The sequence below is a fragment of the Phodopus roborovskii genome, unplaced genomic scaffold, assembly GCF_943737965.1.
Source record: "Phodopus roborovskii unplaced genomic scaffold, PHOROB, whole genome shotgun sequence".
Lineage (NCBI taxonomy): Eukaryota > Metazoa > Chordata > Mammalia > Rodentia > Cricetidae > Phodopus > Phodopus roborovskii.
Genome location: NW_026126576.1, coordinates 3042805 through 3063250, shown reverse-complemented (window position 1 = coordinate 3063250; position 20446 = coordinate 3042805). Strand labels below are relative to the sequence as shown.

Here is a 20446-nt window from a genome sequence, read left to right as displayed (position 1 = left end):
CCTTTAGCAGGTTTTCACTAAGTAGCCCAGGCTGGCATCGAATGTGTAATCCTTCTGCCTTAATTCTCACCGTAGCTTGGATTACAAGCCAGGTCCCACACCACCAAGAGGCTGTAAATTACCTGATGGAAACCCCACAGACTCAGGGGTTTATATCAAGTGTATGATGCTTTAGGCTTTTGAGGGACACAAATGCATTTCTTATGTCCCCGTTCCTTTTGAAAAACATATAGGTGATTTTGAGCTTCAAGAACAGCTAATTCGCAATCCCCTTGCCTGTTAGCCAGACATAAATGATCTTGGAATCACTGATTGTTAAAAGATAGACTCACAGAAAAATTTTCCTCAAGCACAACAAACAAAACAAAACTTAAAAGAAGCACAAACAAGCAGAGCAGACCTGGATAGGGTTGCCAACTCCCCTCCCATAAAAGAAGGGGCTGGTGGGAGTTACTGTTGAAATTTAAATCTAGTGTCATGTTCACCTGCCACAACATAGTCTTCTTTTGACTTTCCCTACTCATGTAAATGAGTAAAAGCTCTGCCTGTTTTATGAACTCAGCAGAGCAAAGGATAGAACACATTTGGTCTCCAGTCTGTATTGTATGGTTCCATGACCCAACACTTTCCAAGTCCTTTTTGTTTTTGAGGACTTCCACATGTCAGTCTCCTTCAAGACCCACCACTAAGAGAGTTATGTAAATTCTCTTCAGAAGGTATCTTCCTTCCAGTTTGCTCTACGTATGTGTGTGTGCTTGCAAGGACTATATTGTATGTAAACATGTTAGTATTTCTTTAGAAGTGGTAAACATGTTTCTGAGTACTGGCTACCTTGATAAGCATGCTGAACATAGGATTGCCTGGCCCCTCCTCTAAGCACCTGCTATGAACCTGAGACACAAATAGCTCCAATGTGGTAAACATGCCTAAGTAAAACATCATTTGTAAGAAGCAGATGGCACTCACTTACTTAAAAAGTGAAGGCATTGTTGAGAAGGGGACCATCTTGAATCCAGAGACTAAAGACATATTGCAAATGCCCAGGTTCCAGGTTACTATGGAAATATAGCCTGGCAAAGTAGCAACCCACCCCTTTGTTTAGTTTGCAGACTCTGTGTAGACACACTCAGAGATGGTCCTGCGTCTCTGATCCCTTTTGCAGATAGGGCCTTAGAGGAGTCAAAGCCAAGCGGCAGCTGGGCAGGCAGTCTAGGTTAAGGTTCTGCACATGTGCACTCCTATTTCTGTAGTTCACAGGGCTGTGTCTAAGCACTGGCTTTATCAGCTGCATCTGCAGGGTGACACCCTCCTACTGAGCCTTTGTTGTAACCTGATCTCAGCCCTCAAACCCAGCACAGCGTCATCCAGTGCCAGGCGATTGTCACTTCTTTTATAAAGGAAGTGTTGATTCAACCCAGCCAGGAAGAGCCACCAAAAGTAAAAGGTCTCCAGAGATGGGATTGTGCCATTTAAGTTACTTACATTAGCGCTTGGCCTGGAATATGAGCCAGAGGCACTGTGTACTGGAAAAGAGAAGCTCTTTGATTTATTCATGGCCTTGTACATGGATGCTCACACCTCTTCCTCCTCATCTCACGGTCCTCTCCACTCTTCTCTCACATGTGTTTGTGAAACACATAGCCACATACTTAGTCTGTTTCTAGCCAGTCTAGTTTTATCTTTTGATGGCACATGGAAATATTTTCTCTAATTGTCCTTGAGACACTGCTAGGAAAGTAAAGTCTGTGTCCTTTCTCATTTCCCTGTGATGCTAGAATAAAGATCATCTCCTGGGCTAAAGTGCTGGAACCTGAGTTAAAGGATGTCAGTGTGTGTCCGTACATGGGGGATCACAATGACTGTTAAGGACTCACATTTGGAAAGTATCATGAACAGAAGGTTGTGGAGCAGTCTTTCCAGATCTTCCTCAGATCACACCAACCATGGATACACAAGCTGAGAATGACCTTGAACTCCTAATCCCCCTCTATGGATTAGGAAAGGAAACAGTGTCCAAAGGGAATGGCACTATTCAGAGGCATGGCATCATGGGGAAGGTGTGCCCTTGTTGGAGTAGATGAAGCCTCACTGTGAAGTAGGGCTTTGAGGTATCATATATGCACAAGGCATGCCCAATGAGATAGTTCACTTCCTGTTGCCTGCCAATCAGGATGTAGGACTCTGAGCTCCAGCACCATGTCTGTCTGCATGCTGCCCTGTCCCACCATGATGTTAATGGACTAAACCTCTGAAAATGTAAGCTGCCACCTCAGCTAAATGTTTTCCTTTATTAGAGTTGCTGTAGTCATAGTGTCTCTTCACAGCAAAAGAAACCCTCACTAAGACACCCTGTCTCCACCTCTTCAGTCCTGGTATTACAAGTTTGTACTGTCATATCTAGTGAAATCCAAAGTTTTAAGCATTAAAGCTTTGTGATCCCTTTTGTGGGTGGCAACTTAAACTCTACATTGCAGAAGTTTAGATAATATGGAATTTGTGAAAACACCCATAGTGTCTGATGTCAAAGCATATTACACATTCACATCAATTAGGTTTTAAAATTCTTGTTGAGACCTATGCTGGTTTTCAGTTTATTTATTGAGAGTAATATTTTCCCCACCTTTGCTAGCATATTCATAAGGCAAGAGAATTAACATAGAATATTTGTAACAGTTGTATACTCAAACGATTTATTCTGTGCACTAGTGTTCTCTCCATCCAACATACTTGAAATTCCTTTCCTTGTTTTTATTCCCTTGCAGACTGAACCCCCAAACCCATTTTGTACAGCTCCATCTTGTTCCGTTCTATCTTCATTAGGTTGGGTGACATTCCTTTGTAGACACACATGTTCCTACATCTCTTCTCTGTGTTTCTATCTTCCCTCTTTCCATAGTGAGGCTCCATGTCTGGGGTTCATCATATAAGCAGATAAGTTCATATACCCCATAGTGGGTCTGAAAAAGACATCACAGGTCTCAGTGGGTCCTTGTTACATAGGCCTGAGGACTTGAATTCAACCCCTGGAACACACATAAAGGTGAAGGCGAGAACTGAGGTCACAAAATGTTTTCTGACCTCCACACGTGGATATGCACACCCGTCATACAGCAATGATGAGGATGATAATGAAAGTATATAAAGACATCAGCTATTTAAATCACTTTTTCCCACTTAAAACTGTCAGAGTAAGCCTGAGGATTCCCACAGTTTACTCTGAATATGGTATGACTACATGGAGCCTGCACAGCCAACATTGGTTGCAGAGGAAACTTTGACTTGCTTGTTCTGCTGTCTTCTGACATACACATATGTTTTCATGAGAATCATTATGTGTGCATGAATGTTTTCTCATAGAGACATGTAATACCTCCCCTTTGGCTGAGATGAAGAGTATTGGTTCTGCGAGTCAGTTGTTTAAAAGTCACAAGCCTGGTCTTCAAGCATTTTGTGAATCCAGGGAAATGATGCAGTTGCGGTTTTCTCTGCAATATCTTACACTATCTACTGTGGTCCCACTCTGCTTCCATCACACACAGCCACAGTCTCCTTTGGGGATTTACCCAGGGGAGTCTTACAGGAAGGCTTCTGGTGTAGCATAGTTTTCTGTCCAGCATGAAAAGCCTGGGAACTTTATGTGAAACAGCTAATGGCATGTGGATAGTAGGGAAGGCATTTGCTCCTGTAGGCACCTTGCACAGGGGACTATTTTTCTTATATGATATAAATGAAATCTTCACTCTGCCCACTTTTCCGCCTACACATGTACTGAACGTCTCCAAGGAGACAAGGAAACCCAGAGTCCAGTGATGGTGAATCCTCCTCCAAGACAGCAGGCTGGAGACTCAGGCAACTCTCCCAGGCTTCTTACCTTACAGCTGCCCTTCTCAGACAGCCTCTCCTTCAAGCAGGCAAATGTATCTCTCCTTTCTAGGCAAAAGCACCTGCGCACTTCATATGCAGGGCTCTTTGGGGTGAGTTCAGAAGGTGACCAGCCTGGGAGAAAGTGGTGGCATTATCCACTACTGAAGATAAGCCCTTTGCTGTGTTCCCTGCCACTTTGTGCTTCTGTTTGTTTGTGTTCCTACTCAGTCATAAGAAGTGTCCTATGCATTACAGTATTACCTTAGGAGCTCTGTTCAGTGAGAAGAAAGTCCATCTTTGCACACCCATCTTTTATAGATGAGTGCTCAAGTGCAGGGATCCTTCCACTCTTTCTCATTTCCCCATTTTTATGAGTAGAGCACGTGGGAGCCCTCGCCTTCTGACCCAGCCTGCCCTCAGTGTTATCACTATGTTCTCATACCTGTACACTTCACTATCCCAGTCACCTGGCTGTTCTTCTCCATGGAAGACAGGACTGTGTCAGTCCTTTATGGTCACTTTTCAAGCCCACATTATCAGATCACATTTCTATGTGCCCGTTCCTTGAGGCACAAATAATGTAAGTCGCCACATTAAAATTATATTTGGGGGGACTAAAAAGATGTTTCAGTGGTTAAGAGCACCGCCTGCTGTTTCAGGGAACCCTAAGTTCATTTCCTAGTACCTACCTCTTACATCTCACAGTCTTCTGTGACTCCAGCTCTAAGTGATCTGACCGTCTCTGGTCTCCAGGTGCCTTTTTTTTTTTTTTTTTTTTTTTTTTAAACAAGGCACACATGCATGCGCGCACACACACATTTAATCTTTAGAAATTACTTTATATGACATGTAATAATTTTCCTTTTGGGTAACTACATTATTTTGTGAGCATCCTTTCTGACTCTTCATATATACATTCTGGTTCTCAGTTTGAGTAGATCCAAGCAATCTGACTTTTCATATAATTTGTTTGGTGTAATACCTGTGTACCTCAGTCTCCTATGGCTGATTTTGCTCTCAGTTTCACAAAGGCTTGGCTGGCCTGCTATTAGTTTTATGTTAGTGAATGTCTTCATACTGGCCTTGCCCGTGTTTCTAATACTTCTATTTTCATTTGAACACCAACAACAAAAAGGGCTGCCCAATCATATCTTCAGCCGTTGGAGGTCTCCCCCATCTTTCTTTTGTCTTGTTGCTAATCCACACCTCTTCAGTAACTACTACCTTGAAAGAACACTGTTCCATCTTAAAAACGTGAAAGAGTCATTTAGCCTAACTCATTTGGTTTTTAGGTGAGAAGTTTAAGGTAACCCCAGGTTGACCACCTGTGCTAAACTTTCCGTTTATGTTATCTCTGTCTGTTGGGCTACACAGGGTAGCTCAGGCTGGACTAAACCTCCCTCTGAAGATGACCTTGGACTTCTGAGATATTTGGAGATAATCATAGCTAAAAGTTTTCATGTGGGGAAGGAGACCATCCACGCATAGTCAATGTGCTAGGAACATGGACACATGCACACATATGTAGCTGAGGATGACCTTGAACTTATGACCCTCCTGCTTCTACCTCCTAAGTGCTAGGATTGTAGTGTGTGCTACCATGTCCAGTTCATGTGGTACTAGAAATTGTGTGCACTGGGCAAGCCCTCAGTCAGCTGAGCCATCTTCCAACCCATCCATGTCTTCCAGTAAGATCATTCAAGATACGTTTCCAACTTCTCTAGGCCTTCTGTGGAAATAGTTGTTCCAATTGTGTCTCGCTTTCCTGTGATCCACTGCCCAGTTCTTTATTTGGGTACAAGTGAGGTTAAAATATATAAAACTTGAGTTTCCAAGTTTCCCCAAGAAAAATCCAGTAGTATATGGTGTCTCCAGTAAGAGCCTTTCCTCGTTCCTTATGACCCTACTCTGATATCTGTCCTCATTCTTAACAGGAGTCATGGTAGCTATTTAGTGGGAATGAAGTATATACTTACATAAGATACTGTGTCTAAGGGGTCATGGGTAATTTCACCAAATCAAAGAAAATGTAGACACATTTCTGGGTTGTTTTCTACGTAGACTGGCTAGAAGATTCATTGGCCATTTCCTTCGCCTGGAAATGGGAAAGTGAAGGGCAGCCTTGAAGAGTTTAATCCTGAGATCTTCTTTGTGGGGGAGTCCCCAGACCTGTGTGATAGATAACCAAGCCTTTCCCTTCACTTTTTGTTGCAGGCCCTGCAGGTGGCAAGGCAGCTCCTCCTTCAGCAACAGCAGCAACAGCAGCAGCAGCAGCAACAACAGCAGCAACAGCAGCAGCAGCAGCAGCAACAACAACAAGTTAGTGGATTAAAGTCTCCCAAGAGGAATGACAAGCAACCAGCTCTTCAGGTAGCGATTTTTTTTTCAAAAAATCATTGTCATACCCTTTTTCAAGGCTGAGAAGCTGTACAGAGATGGATTATCAAGACCATTGCAAACTATATGAGGAAATCTTATACAAAATACATGTTTTTAGTTTATGAGCTGAATGTGACATCATAAGAAAAATACCTATTTGAGTTTTGGAGGTTTGTTTTTTGTTTGTTCCTTTGTGGGAAGAACTGTTGTATGCCAAAAGTAATGTTGGGAAGACTTCAACTCATAATTCAACATGCTGGGGGCTCATGCATGTACAAAGCGGCATTTATCAAATCCATCCATCCATCCATCGGACTTCACTATTCCCCCTTTCCTGGCCCAAGTAACCATTTTGCTACCTTCAAGTTTCTAGTTTCCACAACTAGAGAGGGCAGACAGTATTTGCCTCTCTGAGTCTAGCTAGTTTCATTACTGATAAATCCTCCATCTCCAACCATTTTGTTGCAGCCATTTAGAAGCCGTTCTTTGTGGATGAAATGATTCCAATATTGTTAAACCATTTCACTAGTGATAGGCACATAGGCCAATCCCACATCTTAGCTATCAGGAGTGTGTGAATATCTTGTCTATATGCCTATATATTATTTATTTTCTGGTGCTTCGATAAAACACCATGACTAAAGCCACTTCAATGAAGGCAACTTCAGGATGAGTAGGTTTATTTAGGCTTACCATTCCAGAGGGCTAAGTCCATCATGGCTGGAATGCATGGTAGCAGAAAGCTGAGAGCTCACATCTTCAACCCTGAGTATAAAGCAAAGAGAGTTATCTGGAATGGTAAGGCTTTTAATCTCCAGGCTAGACCCCAGGGATAAAATTCCTCCAGCAAGGATGAACCACATAAACTTCCAAAAATAGTGCCACCAAGTGGGACCAAGTATTCAAATGCCTGAGACTGTGGGGGACACTTCACATTAAACAACTACAACCAACTTCATTTCCTTTGGCTTACACCCAGGAGTGGTCTAGCTAAATCATGTGATGGTTCTGGATTTATTTTTTTTGAACCCTTCATCATACTGTTCAGAGTGGCTAGATTCCCTGACTTCCCCATTTAACGAACATTTAAAGTTCCTTATTCTGGAAACATATTTGCTATTCGGAACTAGGGAACAAGGGTGCAGAGTTGTTCCTGGCATCTCATGGGTTTTGGACCAAGGAAGCTGTTCACCATTCCACAGTGTCCAGTGCATCCTCTGGAAAGGAGGGCTGCTTAGCAGCCCCAGATGTCTGCAATGTCAAGAGCTTCTATTTGGCCCCATGAGGATATAGTGCTTCTGATATTATGCCCAGTAATGAGTATAATAGAACACATGCCCTCCTTCGGTAGATGTTTGCTGAATGTGTCTGAATCATTAATTGAAAACGGGGAACAATTTTTATGAAACGATAACAAAAGAAGATTGTTTCAACAACTTCTCATTTCAGGCACATCGAGGCCAAGGGGTTAATAGAGTAGAAAGAGGAGTGAGTTCATAAAATCTAATTTGGATTTGGGTCTTGGCGTAGAAAATTGAGGTAGAAATTTCAAAGAAACTTGAGTCAGGGTATTTATGCCCACATTCAAGGTAGGAGATAGGTGTTAGGTGCCACCCAAATGGAGGCTAAGGATGGGTTTCTCACTGAAAATTTTGTAACCATTTGTGATGAGCAGTGACACCATGTGATATTAGTCAGTATTCGCTCTACATGAATGGACTTCTCCCTGGGTTAGGATAAATTAATGCTAACTTCCAAAGTACCCTGCACAGATTGTCCTGTCCTTGGTATGGTACATCAATTCTAGTTCTCCTTCTGTGTCAGGGAAACTGTCCCTCTTCCAAAAAAGTTCAACCTTATAGCAACAGGTCATTGGGCAAGTTGAACATCTGCGTGAATTGTTTACAAACTCTTCCAAAGACAGCTGTTTGGTAAACTCCCAGGAACTTGTACCCACTTAATGCAGTGCGGGCACAGGCGCGGGCGACAGCTATAATGAGGTGCAGTGCCGTGGGGGGCAATGTCAGGTGTTGTAAGAAGGGCTTTGTTGTGCAGATGTCTTAAGAACAGCTCAGGAGGATGAAATATGACTGTGTTGACCTTTCAGCTGTGAGCTTATTTGTCAGGACTCAAATAAGTTGAAAGGATCAAACTGAACAGTTTCCGTAGTCAGTCTGGGAATTGTGTTTCAGGGGTCAGCAGCGGAGGCCACATTGAAGATTCCATAACATAGCCAATTGTTGGTACATATTAAAGTACCAGGGCATCTCCTGCAGACAGAGACGCAATTAAAATTCTAATTTATTAATGTATACAGGGAGCTGGCCCAGCCTGTCACTCAGTGATTCCAATGCCTGTCCATTCTTTGGCCTCCCTCTTGGAGCCTCTCACAGCCTTGAAAATACTAGGAGTCCTGTTGAATTTATCAGGCCTCAAGTGCATTGGGAAAATGGCAACATAGAATTGGGAAGAGGGGTATCCATAGTGCAGCTTTGGTTTGAAGTTTTTAAACATATACAAAGATATTATCCTAATCATAGTGCTGTAGAGAATTGAATACCATTTATGATGAAAAATCAACTGGATTTGTTTTCCCCTGTGTGTGTTATGCACACCAAGGATTGACAATGAGTGCGTTAGTCCAGTTCCCCCTACCCCCCCCCCTTTTTTTTAAGACACTTCTTAGCCTTTGTTGGCCTGGAACTTGCTATGTAGAGCAGGTTGGCCTCAAACTCAGAGAAATCCACTTGTCTCACAAGTAAAGGATGATATCAACATACCTGGCATTCTGCCTTACTTTTTGAGACACAATCTCTTACTGAATTTGAACACCACCAATTCAATTAGGTGGCATGCCACTGAGCCCCAGGGAAACAACTATCTCTTCTTCCCCAGACTAGGGTTACTTTCACAAATCTCTGTGTCTCATCGTCACATGAGTGCTGTGATCTGAATTCAGCCACTCATGCTGGAAGCCCTTTACCAAGGAGCTGTCTCACCAGCCACAGTGCTTACATTTTTAAAACTTGGCATTTAGGGTGATGAATTGAGGTTCGTTAGGGCTAAAATAGATATGTGAAGTAAAGTTTCAGGGGATTTCCTTCTGAGGGTTCTATTTCTTCTTGACCATTAAGGATTTTATCAACCAAGCCTATGAGTCTGACATGTAGCATGTCATGGATCATGACTAGGACAATGGGACAGCCACTGTGATGGGCTTTGCTCTTCAGTCCTTGCAGAAAAGGAAGGAAGGAGAATGGCTAATGTGAAGGCTGGTCTGCTAGGATCATACTGAGTGTCTTACTAGCCTGTCAGTGCTAGAGCTGACTAGTGGAGAATTTAAACAGATTTTTAAGGATTGTTGTACATGTGTGTATGCATGCATGTGTGCATGTGTGTGCTGTCTTTGTGTCCTGGCCTGTTGCTGAATACAGGGTCACTAGAGTCCAGTAGGAATCTTCATTAGTTTAGCTGGCCTTCTACTAACAGAAAGGAGAAATTACTAAACTTGGTTACATGGTCTATTGCCTTGTTATACAAAGATGTATGTAGACTTGGTGCTTCTCGGAAGAGATAACCTTGACATTGAAATCTATCCCAGCATGCCTTGTCCTGGCTGGGCGTCTCACCTGGCATAGCTCAGAAATAAAAAGGCAGCTCTCTTGCCAATCTGCACAGTATTCCTCTCCCATATCCTTACCCTTTATATCTCTATACTTCGAGACTTGTGTTAGCAGATTTTAGATCTGCACAGAGTTAGGCTTGATGGGGAAGGAGGATTTGATCTGCTGAGGATTTGAGATGTGGGGAGGAAAGGGAAAAGAAGCCTTAAACCCACGGTGATGCTATGGCTCATATTTTAAACATACCTCACACTCCTCCATTCCATGTTTGGGAGCACACTTCAGTTTCATAGGCTGATGAGACAGACAAAAGAAAAGGGAAAGTGAGAGGAGACTAAGTGGTTGCTCAGTAGAGACAGAGATCATGAAGCCAAAGCAGACTTCACCAAAGTGGACTAATTTCACCAGGCAAGAAACACATGTTGCAGATGCCTGCTCAACCACACATAGTGCTCCAGTGCTCAGAACACAGCCTGGTTTGTTAATGAAGAGGGCATGAGTCAGGGATATAGGCCACTTTGGGGGTTCTTGACTGGTATTCGGCCCATCATTCTACATTGTCTTTTTCTTACGCTGTTAATTTGCCTTGTAAATTTCTTTTATGAATGATAGAATCGGAAACTGAAAATTGGCTCCATCATAAATTCACAGTCAGAATGATCTGGGTGCTTAGTGCTAGGTGCTGGGTGCTGGGCAGATGCTCATAGGACCCAAAATTGTTGACAGAGCCCTTGCCTTTAGGATGCTCTGCAGCTATAAATGAATTAATTTGATTTTGCTTAAAAAAATTAGAGGTGGGTAAAAATAGTAAGCTGCCTTTTATAAATATTTATATACTTCTGAAGATTGCTTAAACAAGTGAAAGAAATGCCTACCACTGCAGGTGCATTTATAACCTCCTGGCTAGCAATTTATCTGCAATAAATGAGCAATTTTTAATTGATCAAATTTTGGAATATTGACTGCCGTTTCTGGGTAGTAATTCCTTTTGGTTCTTTAAGCATTTTACTTGTTGGCTGGAACACACCCACTGGGAGGAAGTCAAGTGACACAGTTTCTCCTCAGAAAGTAGAAGTACACTCGGGTTTTGCAGCATGTGACTTGACATAGAAAGCCAGCCTTGTGTATTGCTTCCAGGGAAGCTGACCACTACTCCAGGCTGGCTGTAAAGAATGAACTTGAAGCCAGGCATCTGATCAGTTCCCCATCACTATATTCCTTTCCCTCCAAGGTTATGTGCTATGCAAGCCCCTGGCCCAGGAGGCCTCCCCCACTCCCCACTGCTGGAAAAATCAATAGTGAAACCCACCCGAGGACCAGCCTTTGACTCATGGTCCAGCTTTGAGATTAAAACACAAGATGCAATAGGTGTTTGGTTTTGTTAGTAATTTTTTTTTATTTGTGAGTTTTTGTTTGATTGTTTTTGCATTGCCTTAATGCCACATAGTATCTCAAATCATTTCTTTGCCACACACTAAGGAATAAGTTGCTAAGGGGAAATCCTTAAAGGAAACTTCAGTTTTCTGTTGTACTAGTGAGATGTGACAGTCATGGAATACCAGCTCATTGAAAAATAAAGTCTGTGTGTACTGGCCTAGACAAGTAGGTGAATCAGGTCATTAAATTACATCCCTTAATGTTCCAAGTGAGCAATGCCTACAGCCAGCATCTCTGGTCTTTAAAACAGACCAGAGAGGTCAAAACGTTGGTCCTTTGTAAAATGTCTTATACAGACTGCTGGAGAAGCCCAAGTTCCTAAAAGTAAGTGTTGATAAGGAATAAAAAAAAATAGAAATTATTTTAAAGCATTTATTAAATCTTCTAGATTATACAAACTATCAAAAATATGACAGAAGGAGCCAAAGAAATGGCTTAATAGGTAAAGACTTCTTTTCATGAGTCTGGTGACTTGAGTTTGATCCTCAAAAGCTACAGTAGAGTAAGGAACTGATTATACGAAGTTGTCCTCCATTTATGTTTTGTGGCTCACACACATGCATCATGCACTGGTGGACATCCAACAATAATAATCATATATATGTGTGTGTGTGTGTGTGTGTGTGTGTGTGTGTGTGTGTGTGTGTGTGTGTGAATGATAACACTGTCCTCTTCCCATAGCAAAATACCTAAGTGTGCAGACTTTTGCTTTTCAGTCTTTAAGGTTTTCGTGTAGCTCATTGAGGAGCCTATGCTCATACTCCTGACTTTAGATTTTGTTTCTAATAGTCCCATTCTGTCCTTGCCTCCCAAACGGTGACATGACTTTCGATAGTAGAGCTTGTGTTGACTGTTTCACTTTTATTTACATGTAACATGACATATGCCAATCTCACAAGGATAACCCTACTCCATGACTGGGTATGTATATTTTATTTGGTAATCTCGCTCTCATGAGTATCCTACTATGGACATTTATATATGGTTGGTTTACCTCTGTGCACTTGAATATTAAAATGCAAGTTAAATGCTAATGTTTTATATCAAACTGTGTTAGTTAGGGTTACTGTTGCTGTGATGAAACACTATGACCAAAAGTGGCTTGGGGAGGAAAGGGTTCATTTGACTTTCATGTCCACAGCACTGTTCATCATCAAAGGAAGGCAAGCAGGAACCTGGAAGGTGATGCAGAGGCCATGGAGGGGAGTTGCTTACTGGTTTGCTCCCCATGGCTTGCTTAGCCTGCTTTTTTTTATAGAACCCAGGACCACCAGCCCAGGGGTAGCACCACCCACAATAGATAGGGTCATCTCTCATCCATCTTTAAGAAAATACCTTACAGGCCTGCCTACAGCCTGATCTTATACATTTTCTAGGCTGAGGTTCTCTCCTGTCAGATAACTTTAGCTTGTGGCAAACTGATATAAAACTTGCCAGCCCAAAACAATATATGCATCACTACAGGCAGAGTGTAAGTGGCAAAGGTTCAGTGCTCAGTGTAGGCCAGCCCCATAGCAGTTCTGTGGGATAGGTGACCCTTTCTTAGAGATGGAAACTGAAACTCTGAGAGGTTAATGGGAATTGCCACCAAACACCCAGACAGGACTAGAACCCTGATGGGTAGGCACACTTTGTAGAGCCATAGGCCATCAGTGTGCTACAAGAAGCTACCAGCTGCCTCCCCTTCCGTGTGTATACTCTTAGCCATCCCCGAATGGCACAGTTTCCATAAATAAGCAAATCATTACATTTTCCATATTGTAAACAAAAAGCCAAATGAATAAAAACTAATTCCACTGTACACTGTACACCCACTTCTGTGGGTGAGGGGGTTTAGATGTGCATCATTTCCTAATTGCAGCTCCAGGTGTATCTTTCTGTGCATACACACAGTGTTCTCATGTGCCTGTGTGTGTGTGTATTTGTGTCTCTGTGTGTATGTTTGTGTGTGTGTTTGTGTGTATTTGTGTCTCTGTGTGTATGTTTGTGTGTGTGTTTGTGTGTGTGTATGTGTTTGTGTGTATGTTTGTGTGTGTGTGTATGTGTTTGTGTGTTTGTGTTTGTGGGTGTATACGTTTTTGTGTGTTTGTATATGAGTGCATATGTGTGTGTGTTTGTGTGTGTGTGTGTGTGCACGTCAGGACAGTGAGCATCAGTGAAGTAGTATGATTCCTTTTCCCCAAGGCTGATTGCTCCTCTGAGCTTATTGTGTTGGAACATGGAATACTGTGTTATAATCACTGCATAGGCTAGGAGGTGGAGAGGGACAAGGGAAAAAACATACTTGACTGGTCAAAAATGTGTAAATTGCTGACAAAATGACACATGTAATTAAGAGTGTTCCTACCATTTTACCTTGTGGTTTCCACCTCCAGTGTTGAAAAAGAGAGTGACTCCCACCTCGCTAATTACCATTATCACTGAAATGCTGGGGTTGGAGTCATTAGTTCCATGTGCATTTAATTAGAGGAAGGCTGAAATTGGATTTAACTTATTACTTTTTCATGGATCACTTTCTTGTCATCACTTCAAATTGGATTGCAGCCCCAGGTAACTAATTATGAGAGCCACAGGATCAAGAGTGAAAAAAAAAAGGTAATTAGGAATAACACTGTCGGACCCTTGCTGGTCATCTACTTGTGCTTCAGGAAAGGGGGTGAGGGGAACAAAAGAAACAACCATATTTTGCAGTATTACAGACGGGGGAGTTGGAGCCCCGCATAGTTGCTAAGCATCATGGGAGTGTGTCACCACCCATAGTGGCTTTTGTGATACACAGCTGAGTTGAAGATGTTGACTCCATGTGATTCCACAATCAGTTACTTCATATCTAGATTAAACTTGTGAAAATAACAGATTGGTGGAGGTATGAGGCCTCTCAACAACGGTATCATCTGGGGACCTCGCGTGTGTGAGTACAGCAAAGCTGTGGAGATGCCTGAAAACCAGAGCACAGAGTATTTCAAGTCCAAGGAGCTAGACTTTAATGAATGTATTAATGTTCCAGAACCATCATTCATCTCTGACAGGAGGATACATCAGTCGACATTACAGTAAGGGTTAGTATTTGGAGTTTTTGTCAAAGTTTCCGGCATCCTACAATGTTCAGGTTATTTCCTTTGCCTTCTGGTTTGTTCCCCTCCATACCCAAATGACCCAAATTCTTTAGAGGCTTCTTGGGTTTCTATATCTCTTTCCACCCTCATTGAAAAATACTTTAAATTATATTGATTCCATGTGTCGAACAGAACTCAGAGCTACAGCAATCATTTTTATAGACATTGTCTGAGAAAACTTGATGACAGTTAGAGGATGTGAAAGAGTTGGATTTTAAAGTTCCAAGTACTAAGTGTGTCTGCGTGAGTGTGTGTGTGCTTGTGTGTGTGTGTGTGTGTGTGTGTGTGTTTTCTTACTTGTCAAAGTTCTGTGAGTCAGATTTGTTCAAGGAGTGGTTCTTCTTAAATAGACAAGAGGGACTGAAGAGATGGCTCAGTGGTTGAGTGTGGGCTGTTCTTCCAGCGGATGACCCAAGTTCAACCTCCAGCACCTTCGTGGTGTCTAACATCCATTTGTAACTCCAATTCCAGAGGGTTCAGAGCCCTCATCTGACCTCTGTGGGCATTGTATTCATGTGATACACAGATATATATGCAGGTAAAAATGCCCTCACAGATAAAAATAAGCACATTTTTTTTTTTATAAAAAGAAGAAGAAAAAAAAAAAAAAAAAAAAAAAAAAAGAAAGAAAGAAATAGACCGAATGTGAGTCTCCTATGGTAACTCAGTGAGAATCTTCTTATGAACTCCAACAGGGAGAAAAACACTTGGTTACCTATTGAAATGACTCACCAAGCAGCCGGCTAGAGTGCCTTTATGTTGTTCAAAATCTGTTTTACTGTTCTGCTAATGTAAGCAAATAATGGTGATTCAGTGGTGAGTGACTTTCCCACCCTAGTGAGCCAGGCTTATTCTGGGGTGTCACTCAGGATGAGCTTCCCAACCCCACCTCCATACCCCCTCATCAGAGGTCACTACGTTAGTGTTACTTCCAAAGTGATAAAACACCCTTCCCGGAATTACATGTCTCTTTCCTGTGTAATCCTTCTAAGCAAACTGGCAAGACCCAAAATAGTAATCATCAAGTCTAATGCAGAAAATTAAGGCTTTTTGGTTGGTGTTGTTGGAACATCTTAAGTTGATTTAGGATTTTTGTACACAGTATTCGTCTGTGGTTGAAAGGGGGCATGCTGAGGTCAAGTGATGTAGTGTTTTCCATTTTTCCATATGAGCTGCTCAGTGTGCGATAAAAGCGAACTCCTTTATTTTGTAAGTCTGCAAGAATTTCTGATGAAGTGCAGAGGTCAGTGACGTCCCCTGTCAGTTCGAGCAGCCAGTATTTGTTAACTACCGGTTTCTGGCTTTTCCTTATTTCTCTCTCTCTCTCCCTCCTTGTGTGTGTGTGTGTGAGAGAGAGAGAGAGAGAGAGACCGACAGACAGACAGACAGACAGACAGACAGACTGACTTTTCTTCTCTGATCCCAGCTTCCTCCACACTGTGACTTTCCTGACACATGCCCAGTGAGGTCCTCCAATCTGAAACTTATTAGCACACAGCCTTGGACCCTGTCCAGTGGTTAGAAAATTTCCTGAAGCCTAGAATAACAGCATTCAGTGCAACGCCATGGACTAGAAGTGACAATGTGAGTAGTCGTGTTCCCCTGGCACCCTGCCTGGTCAGGAAAGCCAGCTGACCTGAAAACACAGTAAAGTGGAGGTCACACATATGGCATGGGCGCGCAGACTTTGATCCTGGGAGAAGTCCCTTCTGAGACCGTGGGCATGGCAGCCTTTCCCCTTAACTGGTCATTTCAGATGGGTTCACAGTCTTGCTGGTTTGAGCTGTAAGAACATGAAAGCAATTAGAGAGCATGAAGCCCAGATCGTATTTTTCACTTCTGAAAGTAGTGACTGTAATCCTTCCTTCATGCATGCATTCATGCTTTAAAACCGTAGTGACTTGAAAGTCACTCTGTCTAGATTCTGTGATCAAGACACCACCCTGCCCTGACCTCAGAAGAGTTATGCTGTGGGTCAAGTTCAGTTAAGCTAGCTTTTCAGACAGACATCTGTCCAGAAAGATAACTGTAATGATAATAAACACTGAAGGTTTATGTAGAGCTTGCTCCATAGCAGCCCTGTGGGAGGTTTAACACTATCTCTGTGGTATACATGTGTGCATGCATGATCACAGGTATGTGAGTGCACGTGGAGGGCCAGAGATTTGTGTTGGGTTATCTTCCTCAGTCACTTTCCACCTTATTTTATTTATTTGTTTTTATTTACATGTCTATCTGAGAATTTGTCACATGTGTGGGGAGGCAGAGAGATAGCATCAGATTCCCTAGTACTGGAGTAGTGGAAGCTGCATGATGGGAAGTAAACACCTCAGGCCTCTGGAAGAGCTGCAGGTGTTCCTAACCACTGAGCAATCTTTCCAGCCCTCCCACTTTATTTGTTGAGACAGGGACTCTCAGGGAACCTGGCTCTCACTGATTAGGCTGCACTGACTGCAAGCCTCAGGGATCCTCTGTCTATTGCCTCCCGCTGTATGGAGACCCAGGAGCTCCACACTGCCCGGGTTTTACACAGGTCCTGAGGATCTGAATTTGGGTCCACAAGCCAGCATAACAGACCCTTGACTAATCATCTCCCTGGCCCTCACTCTTCCCATCTCACAATGAGGAAAGTAGCGCTGAAGAGTGATGTTGCCACAGGCCATGAACCTGATAAGTGACCCATCCAGGACTCCTGCCCACATCATCTGGCAATATAATCTGCATCATTTTAAAGCTGCCTGGAGAGTCTCCTGGGCATGACAGGGAAAGGAACAGAATGGGCGTGGCTGTTGCCTGGTGCTCCCCGCTAACCACCAGACCACATGGTCTCCTAATTTGGACATGTGTTTATGGGCATGTCTGAAAAATAGCGCCTGTAATTGAAATATGCACTTTCTAAAGGGAAATGATGCTTGGGAAAGAGAAGAAAGCCGAGTATTACTCAAAGCCTGCAGACCACTCTGTAAGTAATTGTCTAAACGCAGCCGTTGAAATTGAGAAGCAGTTTGGAAAATGTACAGTTTGGGAAATTTGTGTTTCGATGTAATTACGGTAGTTGTGAGCTGATGTCATGCCTAGTAACTGTTTTTGTATTGCCTACGCCTTTGTTACTGAGTTGTGATATCATGAGCAAACTATTATAAACATACCATGGATATAGCATGCTTGTGTAACAAAAGATCGGGAACTTTTATTAAGTTTGTTTTGCTTGTCATATTGTAAAAATTTATTATGTGTACTGTGTATATTAGAAACAGATTTGGGTAATTCTGTCTAAATGAAGTCATCCCGGCTATTTCCAGACTGTCTGTTTTTGGTTGTGAATAATTTTCATACATCAGATGGTTGTCATATTTAGTTGTTCTCAAGATTTTAAAGAGAACATATCCCATTTTGAACTTTTGCTAGACTTCAGTCTCCTTGCTATTGGGCTTGTTTGAGTTTGAAATTATTGCCCAGTAAATTACAGAAACCGACCACTCATTGTTTTTGAAGGGCCTGGGGTGCTGCCTTCTATTCATAGCTTACCCCCCTCATCAAAGAACAGATTTTTAACTACTTAAGTAGTAGAGTTTTAAAGCCGCCAGGACTCAACTGGGCAAAGAGCGCCAGCCCCTGTCCTTTTTTGTTACAGCCTAGTGAATTAAGCTGGTAAATATTCAGGCTGACAGAACCCAACATTTATTGGGATTCCTGGTAAGTGTGGATTTTAAATGGGTAGTTCAAAACCTTTGGGTGGCTCACACCTTCTCAACCACGCGCTTCTACTTTCTATGGCTGCTGAATATTTAGAACCAGAATATTCCAGAATATTCTGTGGACTGCTTTAGCTATTGTGGGTTTTTTGTTTGTTTGTTTGGTTGGTTTTCCCTCCTTTTTCCTATCTCTACTTTCAAATCTGGCTTTTCTTCTCCTGAATTGTACTGCCACTGAATTCTGCATTGTCTCCATTCTGCCCTATTCTAGTGTAAGTTACTTTGGCTAACTTGCGGTTGGGGGTGGGCTTGGCTTCTTTTAAACTTCTTCATACTGAAGCTTCTGGACTTTGTGCCTTTTCCTTTTCTTTCCAGTTCTCTTCTAGAATCCACCTTCCCATGTTCAATTCTACAGAAAGTCCCCATCTTTCTTTTATCAGAAATGTGTCAATGACCCCAAGCCGCTCTTGGCTGCCTCTAGTGTCCCCACACGGGTTTGTCTACAGGCAGGTGGCTCTGTCTTTGAGCGTATTAATCAGCAGTGTTGCTGTCGTCCTTGACTTACTATCTTCTCATCCTCTCTGTATTTGTAGTCACAACTGCCATCTTTCCTTCCGCCAATGTCTTCTGTGCCTGCCTCTGTGTTCCCTGTTGTCACTCTGTTCTGGGGTTAGTTGTTCTCATGCATATGCATGGGTCTAGGCCAGGGCTTCACATCCTTCTTGCAACACAGCCCCCAGACCTGCAGCAACTTTCTCCTTCGTGGGTATTTCACGTTCCACAAATTGCTCAAAACCTCTTTGTAGACAGCATACCCCTGTCCTTCAGAATGTCAGTGATAACTCTTATCAGTCAGACCAAGTCCAAATTCTGCCTTCCTTTAGTTCTGCAGTAAAGTAGGAGCTTTAATAACATGATTATAGCCTTGTTGGGAATTACAGGAGAGACATAGAAATACCTATCTATCTATATAGATACAGGTGTAGATATAGAGAGAAACAGGCTTTCTTTGTGTATCCCTGGCTGTCATGAAACTCATTATCACTCTGTAGACCAGATTGGCCTCAAATTTAGAAATCTACCTGTCTCTGCCTCCTCAGTGCTGGGATTAAAGGCCTGCACAACCACCAGCCTTATAGTCCTCATGATAATATTTGAAAGTTCAAGAAATCTAGAACTGCAGTGATCACCTGCCCCTTTGACTGCTGTTTAGAATAAATAAATTTGGTGGTAAATCGTGTTGTACATTTCAAGAGGAGATCTTTCTCTCCCTTTTTCAGAAGGGGAAGGTATGCCCCATGACTCTCTTCCCTTTCTTCCTTTCTCTGTGCACTGCCCATGTCTCAAGCTTCCTTTTCATTAGTTAATCTGTGGATGCTGTGTAGTGGATTTCTTTTCAGTCCCTGGCTGTCAGACACACAAGCTACATGTTCCCTTGTAATGCTCATGAATAGCCACTTTTCAGACCTAATGAAACCATTCTTAGTAAGACAGCAATAAAATTGTGTCTGGTGTGTTTTTTTTTTATTTAATAACACAAATGGATTGTTATTTAGTCTAGAAACAAAAGTAATAATAGTAAAGCCTCATAGACTTATACAGAGCAGAGAAGTTCTCTTGTATTCACCAGTTTAATAGTTTGGTGTTCCTGTGTGTGTGTGCATGTGTACGTGCGTGCATGCGTGCATGTGTGTGTGCGCGCACGCGCGCGTGTGTGTACATGCACCAATGCTGTTTAAGAGATTGTGGGTCCAGATTAGACTCAGTAATTGACTATCCATGTCTGTCCAGGATATGAATGTTAGAAGCAGTGGTCTGTTTACCAGGATTGACTGGCAACTGAAAAACATACCTAAGTAGAAAAGTACTTGATTTTTTTTTTTTTTTGAGAAACTTAAACTATTCCTTGATAGTTATGGAAATCCCGCCCCAAACTTTGTATGTTTGTCCACTGTCCTTCCAGGATACTGGGTAAATTCTATTTGTCTACAGCACTGTATCTTTTTATTATCAGATCTGAGGTATACTTTGTCCTTTAACTGCATTAACTGTGCAGATAGGGTTTTGGAAATTCACATGTCCGAATAAATATGGAAGGGAGGAGGCTGAATCATGGTACTATTAATAGCGTAACTCCCAGTGTCAGACAGACAAATCAAGTCCTAATAGCATGGTATTCCTGTGTGACCCCAGAGAAGTCACTTAACCTCTCCTTATTTCTGTTTTCTCATGTAGAGAATATGTCTGGTTACCCTGTGTACCTAAAGGTAATTTTGAAGGCTAAGTAATTAATGCCTGAAAGTAGTTCACACTGGGCTTCAGAAACAGTAAG

The 20446-nt window shown here is 42.3% G+C and overlaps 1 protein-coding gene across 5 annotated transcripts in view; it reads left to right on the top strand.

Moving 5' to 3' along the window:
- Foxp1 (forkhead box P1) overlaps positions 1 to 20446 on the top strand; it is a 228855-nt gene that overhangs the window by 76530 nt on the left and 131879 nt on the right. For all 5 annotated transcript variants that reach the window (XM_051203460.1, XM_051203458.1, XM_051203459.1 and 2 more), the window contains exon 2: positions 6079 to 6234. In XM_051203460.1, the coding sequence (XP_051059417.1) occupies positions 6079 to 6234 (156 nt within the window). The remainder of the gene's footprint in view (positions 1 to 6078; positions 6235 to 20446) is intronic.